This window comes from Toxotes jaculatrix, chromosome 9 (assembly GCF_017976425.1).
Source record: "Toxotes jaculatrix isolate fToxJac2 chromosome 9, fToxJac2.pri, whole genome shotgun sequence".
NCBI lineage: Eukaryota > Metazoa > Chordata > Actinopteri > Toxotidae > Toxotes > Toxotes jaculatrix.
The window spans coordinates 23,484,566-23,512,436 of NC_054402.1; the positions used below are offsets into that span (position 1 = coordinate 23,484,566).

At 40.3% G+C, this 27,871-nt stretch overlaps 3 protein-coding genes across 6 annotated transcripts; 1 reads left to right on the plus strand and 2 right to left on the minus strand.

The window, feature by feature from the left end:
* The first annotated feature begins 1,630 nt into the window (after positions 1-1,630).
* xaf1 (XIAP associated factor 1) lies at positions 1,631-5,600 on the plus strand. The gene is made up of 7 exons (XM_041047286.1): positions 1,631-1,746; positions 2,754-2,889; positions 3,023-3,079; positions 3,338-3,563; positions 3,655-3,710; positions 3,900-4,088; positions 4,181-5,600. The coding sequence occupies exons 1-7, from the start codon at positions 1,709-1,711 to the stop codon at positions 4,211-4,213; spliced, it is 735 nt and encodes a 244-aa protein (XP_040903220.1). The 5' UTR covers positions 1,631-1,708; the 3' UTR covers positions 4,214-5,600.
* On the minus strand, positions 4,939-8,344 carry tekt1 (tektin 1). The gene is made up of 7 exons (XM_041045576.1): positions 8,179-8,344; positions 7,913-8,078; positions 7,588-7,716; positions 7,280-7,420; positions 6,870-7,095; positions 5,650-5,846; positions 4,939-5,136 (listed from the first exon to the last, which is right to left on the minus strand). Exons 1-7 carry the CDS (start codon positions 8,342-8,344, stop codon positions 4,977-4,979), a joined length of 1,185 nt encoding a protein of 394 aa, XP_040901510.1. The 3' UTR covers positions 4,939-4,976.
* Positions 8,345-9,513: 1,169 nt separating this feature from the next.
* inpp5ka (inositol polyphosphate-5-phosphatase Ka) lies at positions 9,514-27,690 on the minus strand. Of its 4 annotated transcripts, none has more exons than XM_041046157.1 (13): positions 27,590-27,690; positions 27,054-27,132; positions 17,443-17,547; positions 17,229-17,337; positions 16,869-16,985; positions 16,061-16,236; positions 15,861-15,972; positions 15,570-15,679; positions 13,922-14,147; positions 13,030-13,167; positions 12,861-12,944; positions 12,686-12,790; positions 9,514-12,532 (listed from the first exon to the last, which is right to left on the minus strand). In XM_041046157.1, exons 2-13 carry the CDS (start codon positions 27,122-27,124, stop codon positions 12,437-12,439), a joined length of 1,449 nt encoding a protein of 482 aa, XP_040902091.1. In that variant the 5' UTR covers positions 27,125-27,132; positions 27,590-27,690; the 3' UTR covers positions 9,514-12,436. The 4 variants fall into 4 exon arrangements, with proteins under 4 accessions (XP_040902091.1, XP_040902090.1, XP_040902093.1 ...); XM_041046156.1 differs by lacking the exons at positions 27,054-27,132; positions 27,590-27,690 and adding exons at positions 19,417-19,511; positions 25,940-26,289; XM_041046159.1 differs by lacking the exons at positions 27,054-27,132; positions 27,590-27,690 and adding exons at positions 19,417-19,482; positions 25,940-26,287.
* Positions 27,691-27,871: the final 181 nt, after the last annotated feature.

The following is a 27,871-nucleotide window of genomic DNA, read 5'->3' on the forward strand; positions in this document are numbered from 1 at the left end:
ATGGGAAAGTTTGTTGCTTTTCACTTCTTTTTCTCTTTCTTGTTTTACTGTTAATTTTGGGGATTTATACTGTTGCTCAGACAAAATAAAAAAACATCACCTTGGGCTCTGAGAAATTGTGATTAGCCCACTTTGTGCTTCAGGCTGATAGGGTGAATTTTTTCATGGACATTTTGCTTTTCACAGCTTTGAGCGTGGAGCTCAGAGCAGCTATCAGGCCCAGGAGCAGAGGACCTGACCACAGAATACCTTGTAGGTGACCAAAATAACTCTGACTGTTCTAAACTTGACAGGCAGCTAATGACACACACTGTGTGATCTGCACCTACTTTTTTAACCTGTCTGCCCTTCGAGCCGCTGACAGTGCTCCTCCTGGTGTCGGCCTCTGCCTCTCTCTTCCTTCAGTTGCTGTCGACTGGTCTGCACCTCCGTATACCAACACCTTTCAATCCTGCCTACAGCAGCAGACCCTGGGAGGCCAGAGACAGACAGCATGTTAGCTGCTGTTTACACATGCTCAACACTCTGTGAGCTGTCTGTATGATGTACCTGCCCCCTCTTCATCTCCACCACTCCCTCCATCTCCTCAAACCACCGGAGAAGCTTGCTGTGAGATTTCATGGCTGCAACAGAGCGGGTGGACTCCTGCCTCATCTGCTCTTTCATCTGACCGTCAGAAAGGTTTGACATGAATTGGCTCATTTTCAGTTGATCAGGGCTAAAAACATAAATGTTTGACAATGGAGGAAGTGATATAAAAAGAATCAGCCACTCACCTCCATGATTTCCTTACTCATCTCTAATTTGATCATCTTCAGCTCCTCAGCAGCCAAAGCCACGTCCATCTGGAGGAACAAACAAATGGTAGTATTAACAGCCCATGTACAAAGACCACTACAGTGCTCAGTTTCACTCACTCTCACTTTTTATGACTAGACAATGAAAGATTGTCCACAGCACCCATGACAAATCAAAGATCAATGGGCACAACAGTGGAGGGTTGTTCCAAAATATGGTAAAAGCCAGAAAGTGTCTTCTGAAAGCCACACAGCTCAGCACTTTCTGAGATATCCATTGATTGTCATCATTTTCATCACATTTTGCACAGCAGGACCATTATAAAGGCACAGCAACAGAGAGACAGGTTATCTAAAACATTTATTTAGAAGCGAAGACTGGTGACCGTCAAAATTATCTCATCCAGCAGAGCTGACACTTCTCAGTGTCTATTATGAAAACTGAGTAAAATGTCACCATAACAGATATATATAATATATTTTATATATTTATATATATATATATATATATATATATATATATATATATATATATATATATATATATATATATATATATATATATATAACAGCAGTACAACAGCAGTATTTGATTTCAATAAATTTAGATAAATGTATTCAATCAACTGGCAACTGGGTGAATAAGCAGAGAAATCAGTGGTTATATGAAATATGCTAATGCTAATCGAAAATATACTAAGACCTGAGTTGTTAGCAGCTCTGTCACGCTCAGTCAACAACCAGAGATCGGATCTACAGCTCTTTGGCGACACCTTGTGGCAAACGTGCAAAATAACAGCGTGGTAGAAAACATGAAATCACTTTCGGTTTTCGTGAACCGAGAGGACAAGTGTCAAGTCAGACACTGCTTCTTCTACCGTCCGTGGAGCTTTATTCCAGGATTTCTATCGATGGATAATAAGGAGGCAACACGCACCTGCGGCCAGTGGTGAGAGTGAACTTCATGTGAGAGTCGTGTTAGAGCAGCACACACCAAATTACATTTAAAGGTCTGGCTGAGGTTCTTAACCATAGACCGGTAAACGGTAAAAGTGGGACGTAAACTAATATGGACGTTATACAGATCGGTTGGAGTCACAGTTTGGCAGCAGCACACCGAACAGAAAGTATGTCGGTATCGTTTGGACAGCTGTTAAACCAACAAACACCTCACTGAGCACTGGGATAAAGTCATACTGGGCACATTGTTTAAGCGTTGACATGAGAAAGAATAAAGGCTCATGAACTCAGAGGGTACAAATATGTCTTTCACTTTCAGATAGCCTGTATCTACACTGGACTCAGAGAGGTCTGGAAGTAGGACATATTTAACTACAGTGGATATAGAACTGTATTGATGGAATAATACATTTTACATTAGTCGAGTTACAAGTGAAATGAACAATATCATTAAATTAACAAGATCCCAGTTTATGGCAAACGTGAAATAATGAATATTCTTGCCACTGAATACAGAGATACTAAATAAAATGCCAAATAATACAGGATAACTTTACAAAACACATTTAACTCGTAAACTTTATGCTACGATGCAGACAAAAGTGTCAACGCTTGTATGTCATTTTTCTCAAAATGGACATATTGGTCCTATTAGACTGTGATTGGAAAACATAAAGCTGTGAAATAATAACAAGATTATTGCTCATCTTTATGACAGCGTACACTAAAGGCCTCATTTGTGACTTTTTTTAAAAATCTTTTTTTAAACTGCAGGGGCAGGCTGAAAAGTAAATTTAGTGTGCTTTATCTTTCCACTATCCTCCTTTCAGCAAAAAGAAAAAATACATAATCCCCCTTTTCTGACCCGCACTGCTAATAATTTCTGTGCAGTCCTTTATATACACTATATATACAGTACATTCAGTGCTATACTAGTTTAATAAAATTTTCCCACATAAAAAAGACAGAAGATGACACTCTCCCACTCTCTTTAAGCCACAAAGAGGTTGCAGAGGCCAATTTCTCTCTGCATGAAACGCACTGCAGTCGCTTCTTATGTCTCTGCCCTGACTGTGATGAACCAGTTCCCAAAGAGCAACTGAACCAACACAGAGAGGAAGAGCACTCTCAGGTACACGCCATGAAATGTATATACACACACACACACACACACACACACACACACACACACACACACACACACATACATACACCACATCAGATGGTGGTGTCTTCTCTGTAGGTTTACAGCTGTTTGTTTGCAGGTGAGATGCTCCAAGTGTCACCAGAAGATGCAGCGTTGTCAACTAATGGATCATGAGGTGAGTCTATGTTGTCTGTGTGTCCCCAGGACACAGTAGGGACTAAAAGTTAGTACATTTCTGTATGTTTCTAGATTGAACCTCCACATCTAATCATCTCAGACTACACAAATATTCAGTTTTACCTCGTGAATTTATTTTTGTCATTGTAGAAAAGCCTCAAAAACAGCAACGCTGACTGATGATGAACACAGTATGTGTCCCAGGTCATGTATTTATCCGTCTAACTCTGCCCTGCTTTGTGATTTGTGTGATCAGTCTCATGAGTGTGTGGAGCGTCTGCAGACCTGTCAGTTCTGTGAGCTGGAGATGCCGTGGAAGGAGCTGGATGGACATTGTGTGGTCTGTGGGAGTCGCACCAATCTCTGCAGGGACTGCAACCGCTACGTTAAACTGAGGGACCAGCCAGAGCACAGCTTGACCTGCTCGGCTACTGATAACGGCTCGGGTCCTCCTCAAACTACCAGCATTCCACCAAATAAGAGTAAGGGGATGCAGGGGATACAACTTTCATACCTTCACAATACTTTTATCTTCTCTGATTAACTCTTGCTGTTCCCATTCTTTTTCTACAGTTAAATGTACAGGATGTATGGCCTCATTTCCAGCTGAGGATATAGAGAAACATAAGGTATACATTTCTTTCATAGTGTTTCTCATACATATTATAAGCAGAGTTTCTCAAGTGAAACATAAAGTATGTGTTCTTTCTCCTCTCAACAGTAACATAGTCTTGCTTTACAAATCTAAATCCACTGTGCAGCATTTTCCAGCATGCAGTCACTAAAGTAATACCTGTGCCTGTATCTCCACAAACCAGCAAGAGTGTGTGCCAGCACCCAGGTGGGACTACTATAAGGAGGTTGAGCCAAAGGAGGAAGAGCTAAGCAGCACCTTTAAGGACAGACTTCACAGTGGTCCCTGGGATGATGGAGGAGATCCCACCCAGATCAGTACCTGCCCCCACTGTCATCTGGCCCTGCCCCTCTTCGTACTACGTTGGCATGAGGTAACATTCCTGAATCACGTAAGATTTGTTTGTACATTGCTCAAAACTTTCAACGATAAGAGGTTTTCCCTCTCCTGTCTGTGTGTTTTTAGGCAAAATGCAAAATCTACATTTGCCTGAAATAAAGAGAGAACTCCTCAGGAGGGATATGCTGCTTCAGAGGTCTCTGTTCAAAAGGTCATTAGCAAAGGATGAGTATTTGGGTTGTTGAAATGTAATTTCATTATTGGCTTGTTATAAGTTTTAGTTTAGTTTGTGTTTACATGTCCTGCATGAAGAGAAGAATACACCTCAAAAGAATTTGAGGTATATTGTACATCTTGGTGAAATGTAATTTATCAAAAGTTTTAACTGTTCGTTAACAGTGTTTTGACCAAGTGATCATATTCCATATTACCTCTTTTACTCTTCAGTCTAGTAAAATGGGTCATATGTTGATCAGTTGGTTTCAATAGCTGCACAGCAGTTACACCTGAGAGTTACTTGGCATAGTTTTGTTGGCAACTATCTCCTTTTCACAGGACACTTACTGCAGGTTCCATTAAGTGAAGTATGGAGATACTTTATTAATTTGATTAACCCGTGCATTGAACAACACAGATAAAAGATAATAAATTCTTCCTCAGCTCATTTTTTTTAAATAAAAAATGAGCTGAGGGTTTTGTATATGTACATTTTTCATCAGGGAGTCAGACAAATTAATAACAGTGGAACCATACAACTCTCACAGTGAAGACCTTAGAATAAACTGAAGAAAACAACTTGCAGCAGTTCACCATACCAAAGAGAAACGTACTCACACATATTTTGAACTGAATTTTATATCACTCCATTTTTAATAATAGGTAGAAATAATAGGTATATGTAAACCTTTGTTGTTGCTGACTCTCAGAAGTTATGTATGATAATGGGCTCCCTGTGCTGTGCGCAGATGACCTCATCAATGTAGAGAGAGCTGGCCTTACACTCAATGTTTTCCTGCAGCTCCAGCTGGCAGCGAACAAGAGCCCTCTGCTGCTCTTCTGACTGGGCCACTGCCTCACGCAGCCTGAAAGCACAGAGATAAAGAGACGCCACTTAATGAGTTGCCCTAAAGGGTTAGATCTCTAAAAAATATATCAGCTGATATGGGAAAAACAGTAGTACAAAACAGAAACAATATTGTTTTTTGAAGAGTTGTGACATCTATGGAATCTATCCAAATCAGATATTAAAAAGATGGCAGGTAATTTAATATGTAATTTTAAACAAGTAATACATATATTTCATGGGTTTTGTTTTTCTGCTCATATTGGCGTTGTACATAGTCTGTTGCACTCACTCACTTAAAATTGACCTTTTTTATTGTCATAATGTTTGACATCTTCCCATTTGTTGTGTGTGTGTGTGTGTGTGTGTGTGTGTGTGTGTGTGTGTGTGTGTATATGTATATATATATATATATATTCTAGATTCCTTGGTTAAAGCTTATGTGAAACAGAAACGACATGATTAAACATTTTTTGAAGTGAATTTGCTGCATCGTCCCTTCACATCAGGGACGGGTGTGTCCTGTCCTTACTTGTTGATGTGAGCTGTGAGCTGCTGGACCTCGACCAGGAGCTGGGACTGTACTGGATCATAGCATTGCTCTTTGGCAGGCCTCTGGCAACGCAAATCAAACTTGGCCTTGGCCAGACTCAGGAAATGTTCATTTTCTGTGATGGCCACTTGGAGATCTTCTCTAATCCTCTGCTGGCTGGCAAACTCAGGCAGAATCTAGAGAGGAGGGACGGGTCACACCAGGGTCAACCAGTATTTACACTTAGTAGTAAATTAGTAGTAAGATTACTTCTACTACTGCTGCTGCTACTATGACACTAGAACCAGATAAAAACATTTGTAAAAATGGCACTTCCTTATTACAATTAGTTTTTTATGCCTATAAAATCAAGTGAAACTAAAAATTGAATGTTTTTGTTAAGTCACAATGCAGCTCTAATCCATTAACTCTTTATTATTCACTCACTTCTTATTTTTCTTTTTTAAATGAATTTCTTTTGTACTTTTTCTCTTTTTTTCTGTACCACTAACAGTAAATGAGAAAATGTTTGTTTTTGTTATTTGGGTGTAAAAACACTTACAATATTGTTCAGTTTCAGAATGAGCGACATGGTGAAGTCTTAAAAGCAACGGCCACAGCCAGATTATTTCTGTACCCACCAGTGATGAACTGTTAGTGCTTACATACAGTGTATGTGGTCTTATTTTACAGTGACGTGATGTGACTTTTGAAAGAATCAATTATACACTCTTGATCCAAATGAAAAGTTTAATTTATAATTATCTTGCTATCACATCTTCCTTGGTCTGGTATGACCAGCAGCTTATGGAAGCTAATGTCAGCAAACTTTAGATAGTGAGTGTGAAGATAGTACTATGTAAATATCATCATTGAGTCAACTTTTTGACTTTATTACTTCTCTCTACAGGTGCTACTGGTACCCTACGTTTTAGCATTTACCAGTATCCTGTAGCTGCCGCTCGTAGCCTCAGTTATTCAGACAAATGTGGGTTTTGAAGCCAGAGACTGATTTACATATTTCATACATAGATCTGCTATTAGTTAAAATTAGTATCAACTTTGGTGTGATCCCATGGAATCCAATATTCAATTAGAAAAATGTCAGGCACAGCTTTTCACAAGGTGGTCTGACTAACCCACATTTACTACACTCTGTTTTACTGTTACATCTGCTTCCCACTGGCTGACAGTATACACCATACCCTCATCTGCCCTACCTTGCTCAGTTGATCCTCCATTTGGCTCTTAGCAGACTTGATTTCCTGCACGTTCAGCTGAAAGGCTGATGCTGTGGCCTGGATCTGCTTCTGCATGTCAGTGGCCGTCTGCTCCAGAACAGACTCCACTAGAGCCCGTAGGGACAGAGAGTTGGCCTTCTGCTGCTCGGCTTTGCCTATGTTGATTTCTGAGGTGCACTCCCAGTGCTTTGGTGTCACTGGCAGGCTGAGAGATGGAGATATTTTAAAAAGCTGAAGACCCGGAACAAACAACATTCCTTTTTTTTGGACATTTCTAGTGCGTAGAAAGGTTGAAGAGAATATGACAGACCCCTTCTAGACACTGACAGTGATTTTAAATCATCTAAAAAAAAAATTAACCTCAAAAGGTAAAGATCATCATAGTTCACCTCGACAACACTGTGTTTTTGGACTTCTGCTGGTTTTTGATGGAGTGGGCAGTCATTAAGGCGCAGGAGTTGTCGATGCACTGAGCCTCAGATTTTTCCTTCAGATCCTGCTCTAAATGGTACTTGGCAGATCGGTTCAGTCTGGAACAGAAAACAGTATGTTTTACCTTGGTTTTACTGTTAACTCTAGCCTGTGATTTGATTTTCCTGTCATGTATCAAAACAATAAACATTAGAAAATCCATATCGGTGGCATACATTTGCTCCCCTTTATAGAGTCCATATAATTACACCCACATCCTTCTTACCGTATCTGCTCCGTGATCTGCTCTACTACACGCTGCAGAAGGGAAGCCGCCCCCTCAATAACGTCCCTCTCCTTCAGCAGCTCTCTGTCGACCTCATCATGCAGCCTCTCAGAAGGAACACGTTTCCTTCTGTAAACCAAAGACCAAACACAAAGAGCTTTACTCAAGAAATCCTCAGTTTAAATGGCTATATTTTTTTTCATTCAGACCGAGTTACTGAAAACTGAAGGTATCTGCCAAAGACAGAAAAGATGTCAGTTGCAAGGGAAGTTTCTGGAGTAAAGCAGCAAAATACTGCTTCACATTTTTCCTCTTGTAGTCTCACCTCTCCTCCAGACAGAGAACAGTGACTCTCAGAGGCTCTTTGCAGGCCTCCAGGGCCTTCACCACTCTGCTCTGCAACGCTATGAGGACATCAATTTCTACAATTATCTCCTCCAACTTCAGCTCCAGCTCCTTCTTCAGGAACTGAATGTCTTTGTCCCGCTGATCTGAAAGAAGAGGAAATAAATACAATACACTTCTGATGTCTTTGCAATGTTAACCTTGTGTGCTAAACACACACTAGCTGATTTTTATACTCCTACTTACCTAGTCGCTTGTTGACATCCTCTTGCATGCGTTTACATGCTTTATTGGTTTCTAGGATGAGCCTCATGCATTCTCCTCTGAAGAGCTCTGACTGGTTCCGCATAACCTCCATATTCACAAGGCTAGGTCCAGCATTTTGCTGGGGGGTGTGATCCAGCTCAGACATTGTTCTCTGGCGGTGGTCAGTCACTGACAGTATAGGCAGGTAGGAAAAAACGGCTGAGTTAACTTTGCCTTTGTGTTAACTTTTGCCTTTGGGAACTCATAGAGCAACAAGACAGACACAACAACATTCAACACAACACACTACTAATAAAAACATATACATATACAAAGGAACATTTAAAAATACACAAGGTAAAAGATAAAAATTGTATACACTAAGAACAATCAATTCAGAGGCTAAATAAACTTAAGATATTAAAAAAACACAAACCAAGAATGATTGCAAAGACGACCAACTAAAAACTAAACGTGCTTTGAAGTGCCAGAGGTTTACCAATCAAAAGTGGAATAGCCTCAGGAAACAAACTTCTTTTAAACCACTCAGATTTAAAACTAAGGGACATCTCCTCAAAGAGGGGAGCCACTCAGTGAGAATCATCTCCGACATAATTCAAGGCTTTTCAGTGATAGTGAACTTCAGAAATTGAAGAAATGGTTAGAAATATGGCTGCTCATGGTGAAGAGAACGGAAAAGTTGAATTTTCCTTAATGACATAAAAAGTTTTATCACAAAAAAAACATTAACATCCTCAAGATTTGAAAAAAAAAAAAATTGAAGAAACACTGCATTCCTCCCCCTTACTTTGTGTTGCTACCATTAACACCACAAATTCCAGCAAGCATTACCGTTAGCTCCACAGCTAACTTAGTGACTGGTTTGAAACTGACATTTCCTGTGGTCCCTCGCTAGCGTTATAACGTTACCCATAAAGATATTACAGCAAAAAAAAAACAACAAAAAAAAACAAAAACAAAACAAGAGCTGTCTTTGACCATACCTTGTCCCGTGCGCTTGAAAAAAAACAACAGGTTTATCGGTGATGTGCTGTTTCTGCCTCTGGCTGGGTTAAAATGTAACAAACAAACGGTTACTATGGCAACAAGTGACGTTATTAGCGGACACGGTCAGCTTTAGGCGGCCGCCATCTTGAAAATGGAGAAGATCGTTTGATACGCAAATGCTGCCAGAAATTCTACTTCTGATGACTAATAACAATAATAATAATAATAATAATAATAATAATAATAATAATAATAATAATAATAATAAAAACAACATTACAGTAGAAGACCTAACGCTTAATCAATTGATCACACAAAGAATTTCGTGAGACTTATTTAATATTTGATTTGCAAGGCTATACACTCGCTGGTATTCTGTTACAGTACATTACATTTCATTACTAGTTGAGAAAATAAGTCACACTTTAGTTCAAAAAATGAAATAAAATAAACGTGAAAAGTGAAATAAATTGGTAAATATAATTGATTCCAGCAAGATAATAACAATAACATTCAGTAAAAGATTTTTGTGTTAAAGTTTAGAACGGCAATATTTAAAATCAAGAGAATCTCAGAATACCAGAAGGCCATGAAAACCATGCCATGTTATGATAAATAATAGAACGAATATATACTATATCAAAATCGAGCAGCATTGTAAATGTAAAGCAACAATCATTTCAAAGGCACTTGCTGAATCCATATTGTTCTCTAAAAGCAAGACATTCATATTCTTTCTTTGTACACACTAATAATAACATGACAGGCGGCAAATACTTTTAACAGTAACAATTAACAGTGCAACATATCTCAGTTCTCCATTTCACTGCAACATCACAAACAGTACTAAAAGGGAATAAACAATATTAAGAAAAACTGCTGGTGGGTTAAAGCTGAAAATGAGTCATAAGTATTCTGCTCATATATAGATATATATCTAAGTTTTCAAGTTCTCCAGGAACAAAGGAAGTTAATTAAAACACTATGAGGAGAAAATCAAAACTGCAAAATCTTATCTTCCCACAGCAGTCCATTCACATACCAAGGTAAGTTAGGTATATTCTGTGAGTCCTATGAATATTTCAAATAACATACATTTAAACATTTAAAACCATGAACAGATCCAGCTTAAATATTACAGCAATGCTTTCAGGCTCTCAGTACTAGGATCAGCCCTGTATGTCTAATAACTATCCACACAATTTAGAATGAAGAATTCCTTTTTTGTAAATACTGTATGATGGTTTTAAAGATAGAGGAACAGAGTCAGAGTATATATAGGAATACTTCACCTCAATAAGTTTGAATTTCTTTCCATTTCTGTCTTTAAGAGTTTTATTCAGTCATTCTCTACATTTTAACTCCAGCGCAGCCAAATCTCTGGAGTCTGTGGGGCCACTAAACAAAAGTTTCATTTCATTCTTCCCTCAAACTGAAGCAAACTGGGCCAAAATTTAAAAGACAACCTAAAATGTCACAGTGTCACATTTCTCAGAAAAAAATGTTTCCAGAATACAAATGTGTTATAGAAAACTGTGATTTGTCCCATTTTAGCCTCAGTTTTATTCACTTACATTGATCTGATCCCCAGCAGCCTACAGAGCTACCAGGTCACTGGTAAAGTGTTATTTCTGTGAGAGCTGTGTTTGAACCACTATATGTTCACTGGTCCCACAAACTTCAGAATTTGAGTGTAAGATGGGCTGGATGCATGGTGACTCAATTTTCTTCTGACTATTACCTCCATAAGGTATGGAACTCTGATTATCCCTTGAACAAGGAACACTTAATTTTAAAGCATTAAGACTGAACACATGGAAAATGAGCCCCTGCTCCAGCATCATATTGGCTTTGCCATGATCGTGCAGATTAGCTGTACTGAACCACAGAATGGCTTCAAGGATACTCATCTCTTCATGTTTGCTAACTAAGCAGTGAACATTTTGCTTTAGCAGTGAAAGTGAATCATGCATTTTTGTTAAAATAACTTTTGTTGATTTTTCACAGCAAAATAAGATCAAACGGCCAATGATCTTTGTTAATGTTGCAATTCCCTTTTCCTTTTCATATCTGCAGCAGGGTGTGTTCCAGTTTTTCTTTTAGCCACAGCTTTAAGAGCAACTTCAGCATTTGGAGTTTTTTTAAAACAAATATTCTGACCCATTAACACATCCTTAAACTTCCTTCCATCTACTGACACATCGGACTGATCACACACAGCAACAGGCCTTTGCTGATCCTACAACATACTTAATCTAATATTTTATCACTATATATAATCCAGGGCCTTTCAAACTGACACCATCTGCCCTGCTTGGACAAAATCGAGACAACTGTGAGGGATATACAATAGTTAGTGGTAGATTAACCTGAACCCTAACCCTGCGACTTGAGCCTCATTTTTTTTTGCCAAATGCCAAATTAGCTATTATTAGCTATTAATAGTACTTATTTGCAATGTGCTGACAAATATCACTGGTCTTTTTTTTTTTCTACAAGTTCTAACAAATTAATGGACATTTAGTAGAGATGGGCATTGGAAATAATAATATCAGGGGAAGTTATTAGATATGGGGAATTATAACTCAAACCAAATCAAAATATATGTGAATCATGTCTGTGTCTCCAGATTTGACCGAGTTATGACTCTGAGGAGGAGTGTGAATTGTGATGCAAATGGTACCTTAATAGCTCAGATGAGCTGTGCTACTCTGCTGAAGCTCCATCTGCTGGTCATATTGATAAGTACTATACATAGGCCTAACCACATTAAGTAGCCTGCATCTACCTATCCCTTTCACTTCATACATCTGTACCTTGTGTCTCTCTCTCCACACAGCCCTGGGGAAGCACGCCTCACAGTTTGAAAACCTCTGGTCTAACCAGTTCCCTCCCAATTCCTCACTTACCAAACACATCCAATCAAAGTGTTTCATCGTGTTGCATTCACTATCAGATTCAATGGCATTCACTGCTGTACCATGTTTTAGCCAAAACTTAAACCCTGGTTAACACATGTACAAAAAATGTGACCCAAAAAAAAGTGTACTGACCACAGAGATGCAAGTAGCTAATAGCCACACCAGTAGTATTAAAGAGATCAGTGGGAATGTGTAAAAGCATGAACAGGCAGCATTTCCTAATCTGCTCTTTCAGTGGCAGGTAATGAAGCACAGTTATGAAAAGCCAAGCAGTCAACGCCCAAACAGATTGACCTCTACATCATACCAAAGCTATGACTCCTGACAGATCAGTTCCAAAGATCTTCACTCGCTACGGTTTTGTCAAGTCCATTAATCCTCTCGGGCAACAAGCCTTCCTCTATGGCTACCTTGGATTCGTGGACCTAAAAGTGAAAGAGGCAGATCATCCTGTTGCTTACTTACATGACCAAGAACTCCGCTTAAATCAGTTTCAGCCTGTCAGTATAGATGAAGGGTATGAACATCATTTAGTGGACTGATGTGGGCTTCCAGTATGTGCTGCTACAGACACTCACCTTGAATGGTTCACTGATGCCAATGATGCACCGCAGAATACTGCTGTAGTAGCACAGCACACACTCTCCTCCCTGCACGGGGATTTCCTCTTTACTAACATACACCTACAAAAACAGAGGCACATTTATATAATCTGTGTGTGGGGGTTCTAGTACTTTTTGCTCATGGCACTACCTGTATGATTTCTTCATTGAAGGCCACCTCGTCGTCTTTGACCCATGTGTAGGTGATGTAATCCGTTATGCTCGTGAATCCAACCTGAATTTCACAGAAACATTTAAAACTCTCATACTGAAATATCACACTTAGACTGACAATGGTAAACACAAGTTGTTCAGCCAACCTTAAAGAGCCCTATCCAGTCCCATGTACTGGAGGGGAACGGCTGCAGAGGGCTGTAGAGAACCATGGCGTCAATGTCTGCGCTCCAGTCGCCTTCCGCCTGCAGACGCACCAGGGGAGTCTCGCACATCTTCCTTAGCTGGGTGCGAGGAGAAATTAACTTATGAACTTCAACTGTCTTTGCTTTTTATCATGAATAATTATACAAACAAATCAGTAAAGAGCAGATCCTTTGTAGATATTTAAAAAGATATATCCTGTTGGTAAAACTTGTATTTTCTTTTCATCGGTTTTGCCACAGTTTCTATCAGTTATGATATCGCACCAAGTGAGGGATCTGGGAATGGGATGCCATCCCAAAAAATCAGTGAGACAGGGAAGGACTCAGCAGCAGTCTGACAGTCAGATCAGCTTTAAATAAAAGCATGCCAGGTCGGCCGACCAACCAGTGGTGTAACTTCATCACTCAGTCAGTCAGTCATTCAGCGACAGGCATTCATGTTTATAGAGCTGGCCCTGCGGTTGTGGTTCAGCCAAAATAAGACCCAAATTGTAATACAGAGCGATTGTCTTTTTAAACCCTGTAAACGATAAGGCTGGCAATATTCCACAGTTTTGTTATTGTCAACAAATCACATTAAAAGACCCAAACTAACAACATTAAAAAATAAATAAATAAATAAATAAATAAATAAAAATTAAAGCAGATCAGTGACTCTCTTAAACAGCTCGGCACTGTAGTTTTTAGCAAATGTGACTGAAACAGGAGAAAATATTTGTTTTTGCTGTGGACTGTGTCAAATAAACTAAGGAAGATATTGTGCAGTGCAACAGAGTGGTTCATTGATACTGATCTGTGTTATTCTGATGTGCACAGTGTTCCAGTTTCTCACCTCCAATGTGAAGACACCGATGACAGGCTTGTGGTCGCTGATGCCATACTGCATGTTGCTGGTGTACAGGTCCTGCCTGATCTTCAGAGGGTACTCCTCATCCTCTTCCAGCTGCTTGACTTTTTTCGCATCCACTGTGCTTTCATCTTGCTCATCAGAGGCTGAGGCCTTGGGTCTGAGCCGCCACAGAATCCTGTCCGTCCAGGCAGGTTTACGCTTCTTTCCACTGGAAATGTGGACAGGTGGTCAAAGACAATGACGGGACAGAGAACAGAGAGAAGAGGGTGCTTTAGTCAGGAGGCGAAAGCTAACAATTTATGGCAAGAATCAACACTGATGTGAGATCCATGACTGGGTGATGGATGAGAAAGTGGGGGAAAAACAGAAAAATGTCAAGCTTTATAATGTTAAGACAATACCTCCAACCTACATGATGAAGAAGGTAAGGTATTGAGACACAAATGGAGGAAAAAAAACTTTAGTATAAGTTACAGTCTCGTTGTCAAAGTGGCTTAAATGATGGGGTGATCTGACAGCATTCTGCAAATAGCAGAATGCTGCCACATTAAGCAACAGTGACACTTCCTATAGTCCTATAGTCCTATAGTCATTTATAATCCAGCAACCTCCATCATAAGTGGCGCTATGTCTGATTTAGATCCAGTTATAAGACACACACATTGAATTAACCAGTCAAGCACCTGTGTTTCCACCTGTGTTTTATGTAAACAACAGTAGGTTAAATTTGGGTTAATGTAGACCACTGATACTTTGCCATTTAAAGCCTACCCTGCAGAGTTTTTTGCATTGCATTGCATTTCATTTAATGTGTTCTCACAAAGCTCATTTAGTGAGGCCCCAAGGTCTATTAAATGTGCTGAATGCCTTTTCTGTTTCATAAGATATTTGTAAAACAGTTTTTAAATTATTTTATTCCAAATCTGTTTACATTCACTTTTGCAGGCTCTAAATCTTCTTAATCCCTGACTTCTGTGGCACATTGCTATGCATTACTGCCACCACCTGTCAGTCAGGGAAACAAACAGTAGGAATGTGCCTGCTCATAGGAATGCATGTGATATAAACAAAACAGGGGTCCACTCATAAAAAAACACTGCTCCATAGTGCCACGAGTAGCACTAAACTCCACAAGGTAACTTTAACAACAACGTTACCGCCCGAAACAACAGGCCTGTGATCTCAGACAGTTTTCTGTAAAATAAACAAGCATCTCAGTCTTTTCTTTTCAGAGACAGCATAAGAAAAGACATTTGTGTGAAAAGACTGTTATTTGTCTGCTTGTTTGTTTAATTTGTTAAAGGTGAAGACAATATTCATGAAGTCTTTATGGTGAAATACAGTTAAAACATGTTTTAAAACATAAAAAAGAGGATACTGAAGCGCAGTTAGATGAATTCAAGAGAGGTAACCTGACATATTAAAGGGAGATTTGAACACAAATGCACTTTGCATTCTTACTTAAAACCAAACCATGTCTTGCAGAGCCTGTGAAGTTGAAGAGAGGTGCAGATAAAATATATACAAATTAATATTTTAAGACACATGTAATGAATACAAAAAAGTATAAACATGATTAATTAGGATTGATTATGTTGATTTTTTTTCTGTGGTACTTGGAGACAGTTACCTGCTGTCGTAAGTATCAGAGTTTAAGTCAAATTTGTAAGTGGGCTGGAAGTCCAGAGGCCCTTCCTCAAAGTCCTGAAGCAACTGTTCCTTCTTCTTCATCATGATCAACTGCAAATGATAACACACACATTTCACAACCTCCCACACAACAACAAACACAGCAATGAACCATAGCTAATAACAGTCATGCACAAACTATTCAAATGTTGTAGAGACCCTGGTCCTGGTCTGTCTTATGAGCAGGAGTTAACTATCCTGTGAATGTTGGATGATTCTGTAAGTGCCAGACCTGGTCTTTGCTCCACAGAAGGTTGTAGGTTTGATTGTTGATACAGGAGCGGACAAAGTGCATGCCATGGTCCTGAATTCTGAAGTTGAGATCTCCAAACCAGAAGACCAGCCTGGAGATATGACGAGATAAATGAAGCTTCATATTCTTTCAACATCTTTTTGGGTAAACTGGAGTTTGTACTCTGTGCAGCTACTCACCTGTGGTCAATGATTTGTGGAGCCTTTTTACAATCGAACGTCTGTGTGTCCATGATGTACTCAAACTCATCCACTCTCTCAGTGGCATATTTCATATGAGCAGCCAAGTGGCAGTTGAGGAAACAGAGCATGTGACCATAGAAAGACAGACGGATGGAAACACCACCTTTGTTCCCCTGAGACACAAACAGGAAGAGATAAGACAAAAGAAGAACCACAAGTTTTGCCAGACTACTCTGCACTTTCATTCAGGTTTTCATCTATATAAGAAACACACCAATGCATTTACGACTAAGACAGAGACAAAAGACAAAATTAACAACTTATAACAAGAGCAAAAAGACCTGCTCATGGGCTATTTTTGATATTTTGAATAAAAATAAGATGAGATAAGATGTTAAACATTTACTTCTGTTTCTGTGTGGCACACAGTGGGATGAGTTTTTGACACATCTGAAACACATTTTATTCCGTTCCCTAGTTAAAAGGGAAGTGTGCCACAGCAGTCACAGTCCCTTTACAGGTGCTGGAAAGTACTAGTGCATATGTGAATAAAGTACAGTATAAAGTCCTTTGCGGTTCCAGAGGGAGTTGTGTGAAGTTTGATAAATGTCCTCAGGTAATGTCACTTGAGTTGAAAAAACTTTGAAAGTGAAAAAAATCTGGGGATATGCAGCTGGAAAGTTGGAAAGATGTGAAAAAGAAAAGAAAATACCTCTGGTTCTTCTCCTTTTTTTCTAAACTATCCATCATGAGTCTGACAGTATTATAGAAGTGCAATATAAATGTTTGTGTGTGTGTCTCTCACCCAATAACCAAAAATGCCTGTACGCGTGTAAGTGGCCTGGATGTCTCTGATGAAGGGGACATGCTCAAGTTTGGAAAAGAAGAGCAGCAGCAGACCCTGCATTCTGATGGACGATAGCTGGAACACACACGTGGGCATTTTATGTAAATCTAGGTGCTTTTAATATCTCATCACATAACACTAAAATTATAGCCATCAAACAGTCTCACTTACTGAAAAGAATAAAATTTAATTCAATTTTATTGCTATAGCATCTTCCACGATCAAAACTGTCTCAAAGACAATGATAATACTCGTAAAAACGACGGTCACTTCTAATGTGTGTGCAGGTGTAAGAAGATGTTTTGAGAAGAGCTGTACCTTGACATATTTCCGTGGTGCTAAGGTCGACATAAACAGGTGGCTCCATGGGTCATCGAATACTACGTCTGACACGAATCTCAGTGGCCCTGAGTACACCTCCTGCAGACTATCACACACAGTTTTAACTGTCAATCCTTCTGCCCCTTATCCAGTTATATTAAAAAAAAAAAAAAAAAAAAAAAAATCATCTACTGTCCCCACCAGCACCTACCCAATGACGTAGAGGTCTGGGCTCTTTGGGGAGTTTAGATGGAGAAGCGAGGTTACATCATCTGGAGGATCAGCTGTGGCCACATTCCACGTCACCATGTGTAGCCTGTGGGTATGGAAAACAGGAAAAAAATTAAGTATGACAATCCCACCTTAAAATATACAGCATCACCTCACAACTGAAAACCATTTCTAATTGCTGAGTTGAGATTTAAAATCAAAGAGCTTCATTCAGTGTGGCAAAAACCAAAGATGAGCACACCATCCAAGTTACAGTAAGCTAAGAGCTGTTACAGTATAAGCACTGTGCTGCTTCTACCACAAGCAGGTCAGGCTGCTACAGTTAACACATAATTCATTTTCTCTGCTCGGTAAAATGTATGACAGAAATTCAAAGGACAAAGTCCTACTAAAGGGTTTTAGCTACTAAGAATCAAGAGTGTCTTTTGTTTACCAGTAATAATCCAGTTAATTTATCCCACTGGACAAAAATCTGTGAAAGAATGTTAAAGAGAAAAGTAAAAAATAAATAGAATGAGAGAGTAACATTAAACCTGTATAAAAACTCACGCTATCCACCTTCAGCATACAGAAAGGATAAGCAGTGACATTTGTTCTCCACCTGAAACTATTTTTCTTCGGTTTGTTGGCTCTCTTGCCACAGATAAGGAAAGCGTTGTCCAGTGTCTTAACCACTTTCTCATGCAGCTCGTTTTTGGGGTCTAAGTCGTCCACGCAGGTCATCAGCTGGTTGAGCCGATGGCGCAGAACCAGTCGGCTGCCCGTTGACTGCGTGGCGTCGCTGGAGAGACTATCAGAGCGGACTCGCCCAACACTGCCCAACAGTCGGCTGATTTCATCCATTCTGGCTAAAAGTGTTGCGAGGTCAGCAGTCTTCTAGGATGTCCAAGTGTTTAAGTTACAAATTAGGCAAGCAGAAAATACTTGCTAAGAGACCAAAAATTTTTGGTACAAGAAAAATGAATCCGAAAAGTATGTTTGAATCAAATGAGCAGCAGTGTAAAGTTTTGGTGGGTTCTGCAGAATCAAACTGCAGAGTGAAATGAGGAAAGTCTTAGCTTAAGGATTCGGGTGCTCCACAGTTGGAACGAGTGATTAGTGAGTTGGTTCATTTGTCTACAAATCTTCTTTGTGTTCTAAAAATCACTTCTAATCTCACTGTAAAACGTCTCAACATTAGGCCTATTAAAAAAAATTAGGAAACCAACTTGCATGCATGAACATAAAAACTCCTTCCCGTTACAAGCTGTTGAGCACCCAGCTGCTCTTTCCTCAGGCAGGGTGGCAACATATTGTTTTTTCCTACAAATCCGCTTTAGGTACATTATTGGGCAACCTAATCCACCTGCCAGAGCACTGTTATTTGTAGACTGGCATTGTATTGTGTTTGTTCTTGAAACACATTCAACCATAAATGAGACAGACAATCATGCTTTCAGGAAAGCCGTCTTAGAGTTGTGGTACCAGCAGCAGGGACTGACACAAAGAGTCAGTCAACAAATTTCTCAATCCAAACCTTTAAGTAAGTGAAATAACAGAAATGTTTTGCAGCTGTGAACTTAAATGTCAAATACAAATGCTAGACTGCCAGAGAAAAGGAGTGTAGAATAATGTCGACATTGTAGACCCTCTCTTTCCAACCAACTTTACAGCCGAACTTGGACAATGTCATCTTTGTCTACAGAAGGCAACACCAAACTGCCTACAAGAACAACACAAAATAGTGTTCGTGAAGACATATCCACTGCTCTCTTATGGATATGAAGTGAACCAAGTTCACTTCATATCCATATTCTGCATGTAATCACAGCCCAGTCATATCAATCCCCTAGTCACAATACCATATTTCCCATTGTTCAGTTGGGATTCTTTACAATTTTATAGACATGATCATTTGTTTAACAACAAAAACAGTTCTATTTAATTACAAAAGCAAAAAATTAAGCATATATACCTGTAGCAACTTCGCAGTCCTAGGAGTCGCTGAGAGACAGAAAGATGGGCCCAATTGTCTGACGCGCTACAAAAAAATCCACTGAGACTTTGAACCTAAATTTAACAGTTAATTAACAAACAAAAGATAATCAACTCATAATAATGTGCTCTAAAATATAACCAAAAAAATCTGTGATCAAAGAAAATTAGCGGTCAACAAAAAAAACGGCGTCCCACCCGCTCTCTCTCTCCAAAAAAACAGACCAACAGGTGATATCAACTAATATACACACCCATAATCATGTGACCTGCTAACCACCCCCCCCCCAATCAACATGGTCACTTAAACAATACCCTAATAAACAAAAAACAAACAATATCCCCTAACCTTACTACTAATAGAAAAAACACATAATACATTCATGGTTCCTACATACCAGCCCCTAATTATTAGGTCATCATATATAATAATTACCCCCATTTATATTAATAGGAGACATGATTCGCCAACATTCAAAGTCCACAATCCACATTTTGTTTTCTTTCTTCTTAAGTCATAAGTCAGTAAAATCAACAGTCACATTCCCTTTTAGCCATCATTCTGTGGCATGTATGTCAGTCAAAATAAAAATAAAAATGGAAATCAAAGTATCAGTGTGTAGCAGCCACTGCTTCTCCAGCTTCAGCTTCCTGTACTAGGCAGATCTTTGTTGTTGGTTGGTCAAGGCAACTGCTCTTTGTTTTAATCCAGACCTGACGCACTTCTGTCTGGAAAAGTTTGTAGAACTCTCCCCATGACCCAGGAATTTCGAGGTGCTGTGTTGTCCATGACAAGCACAATATCCCCTGGGATAATGTTCCACTTCACTCCAGACCATCTCTGACACTCCTGCAGCTGAGGTAAGTATTCTTTTACCCATCTTTTCCAGAATAATTCGGACATGTATTGCACCTGCTTCCATCGCCGCCGAGCATACACATCAGCCTGCTGAAAGTCTCCTGGTGGTAAAGATAGTACAATTTTCAACAGCAGCAGATGGTTTGGTGTTAGTGCTTCCAGGTCATTAGGATCTGTGGAAGCTTTGGTAATTGGCCTGCTGTTGATGATGGATTCCACTTCACACAGAACAGTGTGAAGACCCTCTTCGTCTAGATGTTGAACATTCAGAGTGGAAGTCAGAACTTTCTGCACAGATCTGATTAACCTCTCCCAAGGTCCTCCATGATATGAGCCAGCTGGAGGGTTAAAACTCCATTTGATTACCTTCTGAAGAAGTACATCATTAATCTCTGACTAATTCCACTAGTCAATGGCTGTTCTCAACTCACACTCTGCTCCTACGAAGTTCGTCCCATTATCAGAGGACAGTTCCAGGACTTGGCCCTGTCTTGTTTTAAAGCATATGAGTGCATTTATGAAAGAGTCAGTATCCAGTGCAGGCACCACCTCGATGTGAATTCCACTTATGGCCAGGCAGGTAAAGATTACACCATACCTCTTCACTACACTCCTTCTGCTCTTGACTTCAAACGGTCCAAAGTAATCTACTCCAACCCGAGTAAATGGGGGTTCATCCGGAGTAACTCTCTCAACAGGCAAGTCTGCCATCTGCCGGTACACCGGCTGAGCATTCAGTCTTCGACAGACAACACACTTGGACAAAAATCTCCTTATGGCTGTGCTGGCATCAATGATCCAATACCTCTCCCTCAGTTTGGATAGCATGTGGTTACAACCACCATGCCCCACTTCACAATGAATATGTCTTAGAAGAATGTCTGAGATATGGAAATCATTTGCCAGTATCAAGGGATGTTTAGCCTCCGCTGGCATAGCTGACCTGCTCAGTCGACCACCAACCCTCAAAACCCCAACTTCCACTAGTGGGCAGAGTTTATAAATGTGGCTGCAACCTTTCACAGCTTTGCAGCCTGGCGAGTTATTCTGGGAACCTCTTCCTCTGACAGAACCTTATAATTTCTATTTCTCTGACAGACAACTTGAAACTGTCTCTCCTTTGACAGTGTCCATATCCTTCTCCAACAAACATCTTTCCTGCAAATCCAGACCAGACTGTGTCAAATCCATCCTTAACTTTCTCCTCTTCTGGCAACGAGCCAAGAGACATTTCTTAAATCTCAAGATCCAAGCAACAGATTTCCTCAAACCAGTCCAAGACAAGAAGTAATTGATCCTGTGACTCACAGCATCAACCTCTTCTGCCACTTGTACAACATTCATTGCCACAGGTTACTTGACATCTGGGTCTTCCACTGGAAGTTCATGAACATCATCAGGATTAACAGGCCACATACTCTCAGGTTGAATGAGAAACTAGGGACCTGACACCCATGTCACATTCTTCAGAAATGCATCCACTTTCAAACCTCTGGAGGCCACATCAGCTGGATTACATGCAGTGTCTACATACCTCCACTGAGAAACCTGTGAAACCCTGAGAATTTCTGAGACTCGGTTGGCAACAAAGATTTTGAACCTGGAGGTCTCAATCCTGAAGTACTTAAGTACAGAGGCACGGTCTGTCCAAAACACAGAATTCTGAAGATCCATGTGTAACTCTCTCCTCCACAAGACATCAAGGACATGCCATGGTGGCAGCGATGAGCTCCATTCGAGGGATTGTCACAGACTTGAGCGGAGCAACCCTAGCCTTCCCCATGACAAAAGCACTGTGCACTTGTGAATGTACATTATGTGACAGCAGGTAAGTCACTACTCCAAAGCCATCTTCACTTGCATCGCATAAATGGTGCAGCTGTGCACTTGTTGTTTCTCCAAAGTCTGAGGGCTTCAGACATCTCATGACTTTAAAGTCCTCCAAGCGGCACAGCTCCTGCAGCCAACTCATCCACCGTTCAGCCACTGAATCAGGTATGATGTCATCCCAGCTGTGTGCTCTCCTGCATAGATCCCTTAGTATTTTCTTAGCTAACAACGCCACAGGGCTCAGGATTCCAAGAGGATCGTAGATGGAGCTAACAGTTGAGAGAATTCCTCTCCTGGTGAGTGGTCTGTCCTTGATCTTGAAGGCGTCTGACTGAATGCACCATTCCAGCCCAAACACTCTCTCCATGGATAGCTGACTTTGATCCAGATCCAACCTTTTTATATGCTTGCCTCTGTGATGTTCGGGTATCACAGCCATGACCCCATGTCTGTTGCTTATCCATTTTGTAAGCTGGAAACCACCTTTTGCATAGATGGAGACAAGGTCATGATAGAAAGATACTGCCTTTTCCTCTGAAGCCACTGACACCAGACAGTCATCAACGTAGAAGCAATGAAAAATCATGTCCACCACCTCTTGACTGAACTGTCTTTTGTTATCTTCTGCACAATTCCTGAGAGCAAAATTGGCACAGCTGGGAGAGGACGTTGCCCCAAAGATATGCACCAGCATCCTGAAGTCAGCGAGATCTTGATTTAAATCACCATTAGGCCACCAGAGAAACCTTAACAGATCTGCATCTCCTGGTGAAACATGGATTCAACATCTGCCATGATCACCACTGGTTCCCTCCTGAATCAGGTTACCACTCTAATTAGCAAACTGGTCAGATCAGGTCCTTGTAGAAGCTGAGCATTGAGAGATGTTCCTTTGAAACTCGCTCCACAATCAAAGACAACTCTGATCTTCCCTTTGTCGGATGGTAGACACCATGGTGAGGGATATACCAGATTTGACCATCGCAGCGTTCCAGCTCCTCCTCAGGCACCCTCTCTGCATAACCTTTGGTGACCAGATCATTCATAAAGGCTACGTAGTCTGCACAGAATGCTGAGTCTCTCTGCAACCTCCTCTTCAGGTATGAAGAACATGCTCAACAATTTTCCTGTTATTTGGCAGGTTGAGTTCCATGTTCCTTAATGGTAAACTAATCTGGTAATGACCATTCACATTTTCTGCTGAGTTTGTGACCAGTTCCATAAACTTTTGATCCTCTCTTGATGTTCCAGATTGTTCATCCACACTGCATTCAGGGAAATCCATTTTGAACTGCTGCTGCCAGAGTTCCAAATTCACAACTGAAACTCTGTTTACCAATAACTCTGGTTGCTCACAATCTAGTGCTCCCTCACTTTCCACTTTTAGAGGTCTATTCACAGTCCAGCCCAGCATTGTCCTAATTGCATAAGGTCCACCATTTGCACTGCAAATGACTTCCAATGGTTCCAAAGCCTTTGGAACATTTGTCCCAATCAGCAGCTCAACATCTGCGTCAATCTCAGGTGGATGCACAGATCTCAAATGAGGTCATCCATGACGATCTTTTTCTCTAGGAATATTCCTTCTGTGGACAGGCATGAGATCCTGAGTATAGGTCTTGGGTAGTTCACAAAAGTTGTCACCTTCTAAACCAGCAACCTCCAGTCCTGAAACAATGTGGCTTCTTACAACTTTCTCTTGGCCCATAGTCCGCAAGAGAATGTGATCTCTTTCCTGTGAGGCCTAGTTTGCACATCAGTGCCTCAGTGCAGAAAACTACTGTACTTCCCTGATCCAGAAACGCATATGTGTTGATAATCATACTGCCTTTCCTGGACTTAACCTGCACAGGAATAATAGGGAGTTTAAAATCATTATCACCAGCCCCGGTGAGCCGACTTGACACCAAGGTGCTGACCACTACCACCTCTGATTCCATTTTGGCTTGACTGGAGTTATTTTCCTTTTCCTTTGGAGGAATGTGGAGTATGCTTGGATGCTGGAGACAACATTTTACACAATAAATCCGTTTTCTGCAATCTTTGCTGATGTGTCTAATACACAAACAGCCGAAACAGACACCCTTTTCTCTTAAGCCTATCTTCTGTTTGTGGGTTCTTTTCTCCAACTGGGGGGGCCTTTATGCATTTATTAGTTGTCACTGAGGGAGCATCCTGTATGTTCCCAAAGACTGGATCAGTTAAAATTCTCACTTGTCTTTAAATAAAAGTAGTGATGTCACTGTAGCTTTCTGGTTGCGTCTCTCTTGCAGTTCACATGCTACAGTTCTCCATTTGTTTCTGAACTTGTAAAGCAATTTCCTTATAATGGTAAGCATGTTGGCAGGCAGATCAAGCTCATGCAAATATTCAACTCCTTCCATGGCATTAGAACAACCTCTGAGGAAAAGGCTGTAGTCCTGGAGAGCCTTTATGTCTTCTGTCTTAATAGCAGGCCATGAGAGAGAACTTTCCATGTATGCAGAGGCAACTTTCTGTGCATTTCCAAAGTGCTCACATAAGAAGGCTTTAGCTTTGACATAGCCTCTTTCTGGGTCAAAGTGTTGGCAACTTCTCACCAGTTCCTTAGGGTGACCCCTAGTGAACTGTTCAAGGAAATAGTCTATCACTGCAGTTCTCCGTATTTCTCTCCACACCATTCTGAAAAGCTTTAATAAAAGCATGATTTTAACGGATCCCCATCAAAAACTAGGATTTCTCTTTTTGGCAATGATGAGAGGCATTGCTGTTGAATTAAGAGTGATGCCATTAATGTTGCCAAGTCAGCCTCGGCCTTCAGACGTGCAGAAGAAGCAGCAGAAACAGCAGACTTTCTTCCAGTAGAAGAGTTTTTGCTTCCCACATTTGACACACTGTGATTTGGTTTTATGTCATCTTGCATGTTCTCTGTACTGAGAATTGATGCAGCCTGAATTGGAACTTGAGGTTCATCCTCTGTTGGGCATTGAAGCACTTCCTCATTTACTGTGGCTGGATCAGATTGAGGTGGTTTGAGGATGTTATGCTGTTGTGATTCCCCTGATTCACTCAGCCTCTTTATAACATCCTCTTTAAATGTGTCACTGTATTTCATGATGTTGGAAAACCATCATCATTTTGTCTGTTTTGTTCATCCTCCACGAGCAAAGGAATCATAACTTCATGTGACACAGCAGCATTTTCACAAAGTTGTTTTCATTTTTCAAAATGGGGCTGAACATGTGAAACATTTTCCTTTGTTTTCATAAGAGATTTCATTTCTGGTACGAGTGCTTTCATGTTGAAGCTTTTCGATTTTATTTGCCCAGGCTTTGGCTGAGAGTTTGCTTTGTCTTTTCCCACACTCCATTTCAGCGGGATTTATTTCACTCATTTTCCTTGATTGTTTCTCAGCTTATGCATTTAAAACGCATCCATTCCACAGCCTGCAACATCAGCATTTATTAACACGTTTCCTCTTTTAATTTCCGTTTGATTTTCCATCAATGTATTGTTTGTGCATTTAAAAACAAAAGCTAAATTTATCCAACACAGATCATCCACACTGAACGGAGAAACATCAACTTCTGAGACAGAGCGCAGATTTACTTTTACAGCTCCAAGATAATTTCAGCATCGGAATACATTGCGCCGAAGAATCCAATCCTCCACCAACCAGACAATCGTTCCCAATGAACGATCAGCAGTCAACATACAGGCCGCAATCCCTCCATTGATACACGGCCTTCACGCACACATCCACAGGTGAGCTCACCTGGCTGTAGTTCGCTTTGACAGCAGCTCCTTAGATTTAACTTTCACAAACAGCGCCTACCTCCATACTTTGTCTCCGATGTCTTCCTCTTTTCGTCCTCTAGATTTTGGCTCCGTTGCTCCGTCAGATGCTTATGACTGTGACTGAGATTAAAGCCTTTTTTGTTGACAAAATGTAGCGACTTCGCAGTCCTAAGAATCGCTGAGAGACAGAAAGATGGGCCCAATTGTCTGACGCGCTACAAAAAAAATCCACTGAGACATCGAACCTAAATTTTACTGTTATTTAATAAACAAAAGATAATCAACTCATAATAACGTGCTCTAAAATATAACCAAAATAATCTCAGTGATCAAAGAAAATTAGCGGTCAACAAAAAATACGGCGTCCCACCCGCTCTCTGTCTCTCCCAGAAAAAACCAGACCAACAGGTGATATCAACTAATATACACGCCCATAATCATGTGACCCGCTAACCCCCCCCCCCCCCCCCCCCCCCCAATCAACATGATCTCTTAAACAATATCCTAACAAAAAACAAACAAACAATATCCCTTAATCTTACTACTAATAGAAAAAATACATAATACATTCATGGCTCCTACAATTTCAATATGTCAATATAATCAGTGGGTCTGTCTTCACCACCTCCATGTAAACAGTCTGGTTTGAATCTGCAACCAAACAACACACAAGAAAATGCTTCTTGTATTGTCCAGGAACTACTCCCTGACAGACACTTCAAACCACCAAATACCTTTCTCGTCATCACATTTATGAGGTGTAAACCCAAACATGTTATGGCTCTGTCAGTACAGCTGTGCAATGGTGGCGTTACAGTACGGTCAATTGACAAATCCTACATCTTGGTGGTACTGCTTATTGACATGTCTCATACGGCTCAACTAAGCATCTGTTTAAAACCTGACCTATCACCACATACTCAACGAACACGTGATCAAAACGCGATGAAACAATTTCACAGAGATATTTTCGGGTTTAAGTTAAAATAATTTACCTCGTGTACAAAATGGTAGGCGGTGGCTCTCAATGAGATCTTATAAGCTTTTAGACTTTAATTAATACACTTTAGGGTCTGTGCATAATTCACATGTTGTGCTAACGACTTCTCCGAAAACGCGGATGCAACAATGGTCGAAAGACAGAGTCAAACCTGAAGCTGTCTCCGCCGGAGTCTCTCCTCTTCAAACTGAGGTCTGCCTGCTCCTCATTCTCCTCCATCATTTACACACCTGAAAGGAAATGAGGAAAACCCGCTATATTACTAACGCTTTGGCAGTACAACCACAGCTGGAGCCCGAACAAAGTAAAAAGCAGAAATAAATGCAATAATAAAGCTTGTGTTAGTAACAACAACTGGTAGCTAACACTGCTAACAACTTCAGTCCCTACTTTGAGGATTTGTGGATTAACTACAGTGTGTCTTGACATGTTTCATCTCTAGCTTGTGCAGACTCGATTATCACAGAGCTGGTATCATAACATTGTGTCGAGCTAACTTTATCTAGCTAACCTAACAATCATGCCATCAGCACAGTGCCCCTCTGTTGTGGTGCTGTCATCTTGTAAACATTAGTTAACAGATAACGCTAGCTACAGTGCACAGCTAGCTATACCAAACTTTTTCTCACCAAACCCTTAACACAGTTGCTAAATTTCTGTATCCAAGAGCGTTTTATCGTACACTACCTGAAATGCTTTAGTAGTACTTGTTTTCGTTGCAGGTACTTCCAGAGACGTACAGTAAACTAAACATGAGCAGCCATCGTACAGTAGCTGCTGTTGTTCACGCCCCTAATCCGGAAGAAGAGGTCCTGTGTCTTCAAAATAAAAATGTTAAACATTACTCAAAACATGCAACCGTTATTTCATTTCCCCACATATGTTTTAAATACACTGTTTATCCATTTATCTGCACTGCATTAAATGTGTCTGTCATCGACATCAACTTTTTAATGAACACAAATAATG